At 40.9% G+C, this 11,303-nt stretch overlaps 1 protein-coding gene across 1 annotated transcript; it reads right to left on the bottom strand.

The window, feature by feature from the left end:
* Positions 1-915: 915 nt before the first annotated feature.
* On the bottom strand, positions 916-11,032 carry fam174c (family with sequence similarity 174 member C). The gene is made up of 4 exons (XM_083767033.1): positions 10,716-11,032; positions 8,225-8,396; positions 7,827-7,934; positions 916-2,200 (listed from the first exon to the last, which is right to left on the bottom strand). The coding sequence occupies exons 1-4, from the start codon at positions 10,861-10,863 to the stop codon at positions 2,197-2,199; spliced, it is 432 nt and encodes a 143-aa protein (XP_083623159.1). The 5' UTR covers positions 10,864-11,032; the 3' UTR covers positions 916-2,196.
* Positions 11,033-11,303: the final 271 nt, after the last annotated feature.

Here is an 11,303-nt window from a genome sequence, read left to right as displayed (position 1 = left end):
AGATCAGATTCATACAAGGTTTCCACTGGACACACACTGGTCTGATTAAGTTGCATGAGGCGATTTCACTCCTCCTTCCGAGTAGGAACAGAGAGGCTAACCGTCCTCCAGTGACATCATCATTAGGCAGATTTTGTTTTAAACAAGATTTTTTTACAAAAATGTTTAGATTTTCTTTACGATTTCTTTACGATACGATAAATTTACATCGCAACTTTTCAAGACTAGAAAGCCTGCAGTTTATATTAGCTTATATTCCCCATCGATGTCACTGGAAGACGGTTTCTGAACTGCCCACAGCCCTCCTATGAGACACGGGGCAGCGGTAGCCGAACGGTTTGCGGAGCGGTCTTGATATCGGAAGGTCGCCAGTTCGTATCCCCGGACCGGCACGTTAAAATTACCACCGCTGAAGTGCCCTTGAGCAAGGCATTGAACCCCTACCGTGAAATGTTCTATGAGCAGGGCCTGGCTGTAAACAAGTTCTTGAGCTTAGTCCAGTTACAGACAGAGTAGAAAAAAATTGCTCCATTTCTTCTTGATTATTAGTGAGGACCTATTATATGAAGATAGGTTGAAAAGTGGTCCTTTAATTGAACAGTGTCACTCAGTCCTGATTATATAACTAAAACTTAACTACTCAACAAATTACTCAGTTTTCAGTAAAATACAAAAACAAACCATAAAATAATATTATAGGCAAGTCAATGGAACAGATAGCTAAGTGAGTAGAAGGGTTCTGCTGCCATCTGCTGGTCACCTCTAGTCATAGTTTAACATGAATGCTCTGAACTTCTGTGATGTTTCTGGACAATGTAGATAAATATAGAAGTGGATTTAAATCAGAATACAAATATTACACATACAACTCTGTTCTGTTATAATTCAATGAGAAACATTTCAGTAATATTAAGGTCACTTGTTTCTTTATTGAAAATGGTCCATTCTTCATTCACATAGAAAACATTTGGATTGAAATGCGACTTATAGAAAAAGGTAAACAGCATTTTGGTCAAAGATTTACAGAAAAGTTAAACAGCATTTTGGTCAAAGATTCCTCATTAAATAAAGCGAATAGATCTTTCTTTTCATGGAATTTCTTAAATGTTTAAGTGGTGCAAAGTGAGCCTGGCTGGGTATGTTATGGTTGTAACTCTGTCATTTCTCAACCGTTTCGGACGCGGGGCGGCTCGCCGGAATCGCGCCGGCACCCTGGGTGCGTTCCACACGGCGTTGCACCACTTACTTCACACGGGTGTGATTTTCTTTCACGGATGATCCGAGTCTGACTTTGTAATACAATACAATAAATTTAAAAATAAAAGTGCAAAATCTTCATATCAATTTAGAAAAAACCTAGAAATTATGGAAAGTTTTTATTTATTTAACTTATAAGCAAAAAAACAAAAAAACACCTTTTAACCACTTCTGCTCCATTCCTCCATTCTAGGAGCTTGTAGATCTGCACATTCAGATGTTTTGCTTAGATTGGATATTGTATTATCATACAAATATTTCCACCAAAAGGTTTTCGCCCCAAAACGGCAGGAAGGAAGTGGTTAAAAGTGAGGTGACGTCCAGGCTGTCAAAAGAAAAAGTAAATGAATGAAAAAAGTAAATGAATGAGCCACGCCGATAACGATCAGCTTTCGTAGAAACATCAAACATTAAGGCTCCTTTTAAATTAACTAAATTAATGGGTTTTAAACAGGCTGTTTAAATGAAGTTATGGATGTATAGAATAGTGTGGCTACAGTCAGTTATAAACATATAGATGTCTATTGTTTAATATTCAACAAGTGGTAGAGTGACAGAAATCTGCCTTTTAAACAATAAATCATAGAGATAATTAATTTATACAAAAATATTTCTTTATCCGCTCAGCAGCAGCAGCTGTAGCTTTGGCATCACCGTGCACACACACACACACACACACACACACACACACACACACACACACACACACACACACACACACACGCACACGCACACGCACACGCACACGCATGGCTGGCACACACACACACACATAACACACACGCACACAAACACACACATAAACGTACACGGAACACACACACACACACGCACGCACGCACGCACCCGCAAGCATGCACACAAACACACACACACAGCTGTGGTGTCCGTTGGTCCTGGTGTTCAGGGGTGTCATCTCCATGGCAACACGAGGACGTCTCATCTAGGAAACAAAGATATTATTATTATTATCTGTAGCAACACCCTAAACACCCCATGGTTCAGGAGAACACTGTTTAAACTATGATACCAACACTGATGCTGATCTGCTGACCAACAGATAAAACTACACACCAGTAGTGGGGGGGTCCACAGCAGATAAAACTTTGACTAAAGAATAGAAGAAGAACCAACCTTTCGGCAAGCAGGTTGCCTTCTTCAGGGTATGATCATATCAGGGTATGATCATATCAGGGTATGATCATATCAGTATGATCATATCAGTATGATAATATCAGTATGATCATATCAGGGTATGGTCATATCAGGGTATGATCATATCAGAGTATGATCATATCAGAGTATGATCATATCAGTATGATCATATCAGTATGATCATATCAGTATGATCATATCAGGGTATGATCATATCAGGGTATGATCATATCAGTATGATCATATCAGTATGATCATATCAGGGTATGATCATATCAGGGTATGATCATATCAGTATGATCATATCAGGGTATGATCATATCAGTATGATCATATCAGAGTATGATCATATCAGTATGATCATATCAGGGTATGATCATATCAGTATGATCATATCAGAGTATGATCATATCAGTATGATCATATCAGGGTATGATCATATCAGTATGATCATATCAGGGTATGATCATATCAGTATGATCATATCAGTATGATCATATCAGGGTATGATCATATCAGGGTATGATCATACTGATATGATCATACCCTGATATGATCATACCCTGATATGATCATACTGATATGATCATACTGATATGATCATACCCTGATATCAGGGTATGATCATATCAGTATGATCATATCAGTATGATCATATCAGGGTATGATCATATCAGGGTATGATCATATCAGTATGATCATATCAGGGTATGATCATATCAGGGTATGATCATATCAGTATGATCATATCAGGGTATGATCATATCAGTATGATCATATCAGGGTATGATCATATCAGGGTATGATCATATCAGTATGATCATATCAGGGTATGATCATATCAGGGTATGATCATATCAGGGTATGATCATATCAGGGTATGATCATATCAGAGTATGATCATATCAGGGTATGATCATATCAGAGTATGATCATATCAGGGTATGATCATATCAGAAGGTTGCCTTCTTCAGGGTATGATCATATCAGGGTATGATCATGTCATATCAGGGTATGATCATATCAGAAGGTTGCTTTCTTCAGGGTATGATCATATCAGAAGGTTGCCTTCTTCAGGGTAGGATCATATCAACCTGCTTGCCTAAACGTTGGTTTATTAAAGTTTCTAGCATCGTGACTACGAGCTGTGCGTCCTCTTTTCTTTAGTCAAATAACACTGATGTTAAAGGAGAATTCCATGCTAGAATACTTTTTTACCTTTCTTATCTTTCTCTGTAGTTGTTACGTCCCCACCAAAGAGGTCCAGGTGTTTTTTGTGTGCAAAAACTCCTTATTGGCTATTTCCCCTACCATAAGCCCTCAATGAATTGCATAGAATTGAATGGGAATTGAATGGGGCTATGGGGTGTTGTGCTAATTTGCTTATTTCCATCGAAATAAGTAGTAAAGTGTGCCACTTGGGATATTATTTACATTATGAAGAGAGGATATATACAAAAAATAAATAAATACCCCATAGGCCCATTCAATTCAATGCAATTCATTTAGGGCTTACGGTAGGGGAAATAGCCAATAAGGAGCTTTTGCACAAAATAACACCTGGACCTCTTTGGTGGGGACGTAACAACTACAGAGAAAGGTAAGAAAGCCTTTTAGTATGGAATTCTCCTTTAACACTGTTTAATCAGACCAGTGTGTGTGTCCACTGGAAACCTCGTATGAATCTGATCTCAGGTCAGAATGGGTTAAAGTGTTTAAACTATGACACTGATGATGTGTGCAGTGGATGTTTGTTTTAAAGACACGTAGATTCATGGACAGACAAAGTCCAACAGCCGATAAGAGACAACCACCAGTGAGAAATAACTACCTCACCTCGTTCTTAGCTGTTGGGAGTGACATATAGTGTATAGTATTTATCATAGTATTTATATATAAAATGTATAGTATTTATCATAGTATTTCTAAATAAAATGTATAGTATTTATATATAAAATGTATAGTATTTATCATAGATTTATATATAAAATGTATAGAATGTATCGTAGTATTTGCATATATAAGTACCTGTGGAGGCTCCATCCTCCTCATGATGTACTGTGTAATATTTATATAGTATTTATAAAGTATTGTTACTGCCGTCATGTTATGCGTTATTATTTTGTTATTCGTTAGTTCTCCAAGTTATTTTCTAAATATATATTTGGGTAAAAGTTACATTTCTGAGTTGTAGATCCTACATTATGCTTATTTTCACCGTGACTGTGATTATGAGACTGAACGTCAGCATCACCCCCCGCCTCTACAAAGGACTGTGATTATGAGACTGAACGTCAGCATCACCCCCCGCCTCTACAAAGGACTGTGATTATGAGACTGAACGTCAGCATCACCCCCCGCCTCTACAAAGGACTGTGATTATGAGACTGAACGTCAGCATCACCCCCCGCCTCTACAAAGGACTGTGATTATGAGACTGAACGTCAGCATCACCCCCCGCCTCTACAAAGGACTGTGATTATGAGACTGAACGTCAGCATCACCCCCCGCCTCTACAAAGGACTGTGATTATGAGACTGAACGTCAGCATCACCCCCCGCCTCTACAAAGGAGCGCTGAAAATAGCCGATCTACAAGCTCGCAATGCGTCGCAAAACTCGCATGGTTAAAGGACAACTTTAGTTTTTTTCAATCAAGGTTCATGTTTAAGGTTGTTATTAGAGAAAGTAAAAGATGAGTGTAAAGTTTTCTTCATTTGCTGCTTTCTTTTGTTATAGGAATTTTGGCGGTTTTTGACAGGGGGTCGGGGGCATTCGAGCATGGGGCTAAATAAGTATGTTTTTTTACAAAATGTCATAGCGATTTCTTTTTTTTATTATTTACTCTAGTCATACTAAATCCCAAGAAATTACATCTGGCCACAAAAGATCACGAGATCTACTGAATGTGTCAAACTGGCATATTGAGCCTATAACACACAGTGTTGCTTCCCCCCAATAGGCTACCTTCACCTTCAGTAGATCCTGTGATCTTCCGTGGCCAGATGTAATTTCCTGGGGTTTATTAGGCCCCCCTGTCAAAAACCGCTAAAATCCTTAAAACGAAAGAAAGCAGCAAATGAAGAAAAATGAACACTCATCTTTTACTTTCTCTAACAACAACCTAAAACATGAACCTTTGTTGAAACAAAAACTAAAGTTGTCCTTTAAGTACAGTTTGCACAGCCTTCCCAGTCAGGTGTTTCTTCAGTGAAGATGTTCCTGTCTTCTGCATGTCGTACGTAAGCAGTGAGTCACACTTTGTGCACTTTGAGCAGCACCAACATTGATACCGTCCGCGTCGACAATGACAACCAAACTGTCCCAGACTTCCCTTTAGGAGATTGCACGCCGTAATCGTTTGCTTGTAGTTTACGTTTCACCTCGCTTCAAGAAGGGAGCCGCCATGATGAAGATTGTTCGTGTTGTGTGTGTGACTGTGCGCGCACATGTAACGCGGTTAATAGTGCTTGCCCAGGCATTATATTGTATTGTGATCCAGTGTTCTGTGACTTTAAGAGTTCAGGAAACTACGTAACATACCGCACTTCCTATTTCATACTGGCTTTGAAAGCGGTAGGTTGTGTTTATTTTGCTCTGCAGATTATTTTATTATTTTATGTACCAAAAGTTGTTAAGACACATACTGTGTTTTTATGGTACTGTATCTGCTTTATTTCCAGCAAATGTAATGTGGAAAACGTATACAAGTGAGAGCAGAGCAGTGATTGCCTCGTTGTCTTTTGTACAGAATAAATCTACTCACTGCTGAGATCCTGGTCTATGGTGCTTCATAACACAACGCAAGATCACGTCTGTGCCACACACACTGTGACACACACACTGTGCCACACACACCCCCAGTGAATACGTTCCATTTCCAAATGCTCGAGGCGTGTATTTTAGAACATAATTACAACGCAGATGAACGCACGCATAACCATAATATGTCTATTTTCAAAACCTATTTTTAAAGTTGAAAGGTTTAATATAATAAAGCTCGGGTCCTGCACGGGCATTTCGGGTATTCTGCATTTCAGATGCCCCGAAACGAGACCGGCAGCTTTGAAATAGAACCGACCCGTTCCCCGACGTCAGTATTTTGCACCCGACCCGGTTCTCGGGTCGGATCTCGGGTATTGGGGTCCGGGTGGACCCGTGCTGCCCTCTAGTTCACAGGCCCATATATGGTGTGAGGTGGCTCACAGGGGAGGTGGCAGTGGTTCAGAGACGGTTTGCTTGGCATCAGTGCCCATACCCTAAGGCGGGGTTGGCGAAAGGGAGTTTGCATGTTCTCCCCGTGTCTCCTAGGGTAGGTACCCTCACAAAAAACATGCAGTAATCCTGGTCTCTAAACTGCCTCCCACTGGCCAGCCGGGGCGCCTGATGGAGGGGAAAGGAACTGGTTGGAATAACGTGTTCTTTCCACGCGCTACCTCCAACCAGGGAAACCAGGGAAAAAAAGAGACAGTTTGCTTGGGAGACTGGTTGTTTGTATAGCGTGTGGATGGACAGGTTGTAAACCTTTACATCAAGACATATTGTCATGTGGTTTAAATGTCTTGTTGATGGAATGAATTGTATTTCCGTGTCGCTGTGATTCTGGGCACTGGTCTATTTATGCAGCAGCGCCAGTGAGGTGTGTTTGTCTTAACCCATTTTGGACTGAGGTCGATTAAAAAAAAAGGCTTCTAAATCCTAATATTTTTCTGAAAAACCTATGTTTCTATGTCAGTGGTGCTCAACCTTTTTCATGTCAAGGACCACCAGAATTATCTCTATTGGGCCACGGACCCCCCATCTCAAAATATGTAGTTCCAGGGACCCTCCCAGAAGCAAATATTTTAGTTAAAAACCTTCGCTCTGAAATATATATTCAATGATTTGCGCCACATTTTAACGATTTTTCAAAAATAGCAGACCTACAAGCTCGTAGCTTGTAGATCTGCTATTTTTCAATAGCTAAATTATAACAATGTTTAAAACACCAAAAGGGGTTCCCAACCAAGATGGGTTAATGCAGCAGTGCCAGTGAGATGTGTTTGTTTTCCTTTCAGCATTTGTTATTATTTCATATTTCTGTTATTGTTTCTGTATGTTTGGTTCCAATCTGAATGTTCCTTTTTTTATGCCTTATTTTGCAACAGTTTTGACGTTGTGGATGAATTGTGTGAGAGCCAATAAATCCACCAGTGAGAAGGAACTACCTTGCCTCGTTCTTAGCTGTTGGGAGTGACATGTATAGTATTTATCGTAGTATTTATATATAATGTCTAGTATTTATCGTAGTATTTGTATATAAGTACCTGCGCAGGCTCCTGGCCTCGTACAGAGTCTCATCCTCATCACACTGATGTACTGTGTAGTATTTATATATAATGTCTAGTATTTATCGTAGTATTTGTATATAAGTACCTGCGGAGGCTCCTGGCCTCGTACAGAGTATCCTCGTCAGACTCCATTCCATCCATATCCATGTTTGACAGAAGACCGTACTTCTTCTTATGCTGAGGCTTCTTCATCCTACACACACACGCACGCACGCACACACACACACACACACACACACACACACACACACACACACACACACACACACACACACACACACACACACACACACACACACACACACACACACACACACACACACACACACACACACACACACACACACACACAGTTATGTGGTTATGGATAGGGTTAGGTTTTAGGGAACTATTGGTTCCTACCTCACAGCGCGGACCAGGAAGTAGAGAACTGGATAGGGACAGTAAGGATAGGTTTAGGGACATGGAACTATAGGTTCCTACCTCACAGCGCGGACCAGGAAGTAGAGAACTCCCACCCCGGTGATTCCGATCAGGACGTACATGGCTCTGCGGATCATGGAGGGGTCGACGTTCAGACTCTTCAGGAGGTTGTTGCTGGTTCGAACGCCGGACTCATCGGTGCCGTTGGTTGCCGGGCCTGGAGACAGTGGTGCTGCAAAGCATCCAAGTACATTTACTAAAGTACTGTGGTTATGCTGGGAATGCTGGCATTCAAAGCAACCAAAGGTATGGCTCCCCCATATCTTACAAGTATGATTGAACCCTACAAACCCTCCCGCGCACTCAGATCAGCCAACGCAGGGAAACTGGAAGTACCCTCACTAAAAACGCCAGGACAACGCTCCACACGTCCCAAACTCTTCTCCCTTCTGGCTCCAAAACTGTGGAATGCACTTCCCATTGCAGTCAGAACTGCAGCATCACTCCCAATCTTCCGCCGTAGCCTGAAAACCCACCTTTTCAGACTCCATCATGGCCCATAGCACTTACCCTAACCCCTTAGATAGCATTTCTGTTGGCTTAGATAGCATTTGACACAGACTTATAGCATGTTATGTAGACAGCACTATAATTGTATTGTATATAGTCATAGCACGCCATAGTACATATGTATAGCATAGTAGTAAATATGTATAGTTTATATGTATAGTGTATGTATAGTTTCATTATATAGATATTCCACTGTTACTTTCTTAGCTTACGCATGTTTCATGATATTGATAAATGCTTTTATGTGATGTATTCCCATGCTTTTGTTCTTGCTTACATGTAAGTCGCTCTGGATTAAGAGCGTCTGCTAAATGCCTAAATTGTAAATTGTAAATTGTTACGTTAAGGTTACGCTGTTACCTCCTGACCTAAAGTACTGTGGTTACGTTAAGGTTACGCTGTTACCTCCTGACCTAAAGTACTGTGGTTACGTTAAGGTTACGCTGTTACCTCCTGACCTGAAGTACTGTGGTTACATTAAGGTTACGCGGTTACCTCCTGACCTAAAGTACTGTGGTTACGTTAAGGTTACGCGGTTACCTCCTGACCTGAAGTACTGTGGTTACGTTAAGGTTACGCGGTTACCTCCTGACCTGAAGTACTGTGGTTACGTAAGGTTACGCTGTCCTGACCTAGACACTTAAATAACACCATAAAACCACCATTTCCCTTTTCATGTCACACCCCTACGCCTTATGTATAATATATGCCAGTAACATAATTAATGAATAATATACGCCAGTAACATAATTAATGTATAATATATGCCAGTAACATAATTAATGTATGATATATGCCAGTGACATAATTAATGTATAATATACGCCGGCCAGTAACATCATTAATGTATAATATACAACAGTGGTTCCCAAACCTTTTCATGTCAAGCAACCCCAAATTGACACGTATTAGCCCGCAGACCCCCATTAGAAAAGTTATGCCAGGGACCCCCATTAGAAAAGATATGCCAGGGACCCCCATTAGAAAAGATATGCCAGGGACCCCCATAAGAGAAGATATGCCAGGGACCCCCGTAAGAGAAGATACACCATGCAGGGACCCCCATAAGAGAAGATACACCATGCAGGGACCCCCATAAGAGAAGATACACCATGCAGGGACCCCCATAAGAGAAGATACACCATGCAGGGACCATAAGAGAAGATATGCCAGGGACCCCCATTAGAGAAGATATGCCAGGGACCCCCATTAGAAAAGATATGCCAGGGACCCCCATTAGAAAAGATATGCCAGGGACCCCCATTAGAGAAGATATGCCAGGGACCCCCATAAGAGAAGACTTTTACGGCTCTAGCAGTGATTCTCAACCCCCAGTTTGACATGCATTAGTCTACGGACCCTCCATTGAATGGCATTTATATCTCTGAGACCCCCAATTTATATTGTAAAATCAATGATAATTTACCTCTGAGAGTGTAGAAATGGAACCAAATGGACCCATATGGACCCATGAGGGTCCATTTAGTTTCAAACTATCATTTAGCTGGGGACCCCCTGGAACTCCCTCAAGGACCCCTGGGGGTCCCCGGACCCCACGTTGGGCCCACTGCCCTACAGGGTCTGTATTTCTACATTAGGACTATACACTTTTAAAGTATATTTTACTCAGTAACAGATATAACTGTATTTACTTGTACAGTATTTAACTCACCCACTACTGACTGTTAGGCTTAGGTTGGTAACAGATAACAGTTGTACAGTATTTAACTCACCCACTACTGACTGTTAGGGTTAGGTTGGTAACAGATATAACAGTTGTACAGTATTTAACTCACCCATAGTGACTGTTAGGCTTAGGTTGGTAACAGATATAACAGTTGTACAGTATTTAACTCACCCATAGTGACTGTTAGGCTTAGGTTGGTAACAGATATAACAGTTGTACAGTATTTAACTCACCCACTACTGACTGTTAGGGTTAGGTTGGTAACAGATAACAGTTGTATAGTATTTAACTCACCCACTAGTACTACAGTTCTGTTGGTCGCAGAAGGAGCTGTAGTTTTATCGGCTCCAGCTGTAGTTTTATCGGCTCCAGCTGTAGTTTTATCAGCCGTCACAGCCAAACAACACAACACCATCAGAACAATATTCTGGAGCAGCAACATGCTGGAGAGTTCAGAAGTCGGTTCGGGTTCGGATCGGATCTGGTTCTAGTTATTATACAGTTAAATAACTCTAGTCCCTGGTTATAATACAGTTAAATAACTCTAGTTATAATACAGTTAGTTAACTCTTAACTGTTCTGCTGATTCTGTCTGTTCCTGAACTAACCGACATGTAACGCTCCATACAACCCATAGGCCGGGGGAACAGGACAGCCCTGCGGCGCTGTGATTGGCTGGTCCGTTGTCAGGGGCGACACACACATTCCATGATGCTGTAGAAATGAATGGATGTTGTGTTGATTGTAAATCATGATGTACAGTGAGTTACAGTAACACATTAAAACAGTTAATAGTAGTTTAAAATCTAAATATTATTAAAACTGCGTGATTGATTTGATGCCTCTGGTTGCCGTGGTAACTCAGTAGCCAATCACAGCGTG

The sequence above is a fragment of the Protomyctophum parallelum genome, assembly GCF_964188405.1.
Source record: "Protomyctophum parallelum genome assembly, chromosome: 6".
In the NCBI taxonomy this organism is placed as follows: domain Eukaryota; kingdom Metazoa; phylum Chordata; class Actinopteri; order Myctophiformes; family Myctophidae; genus Protomyctophum; species Protomyctophum parallelum.
This window is presented reverse-complemented; position numbering and strand designations above follow the sequence as displayed.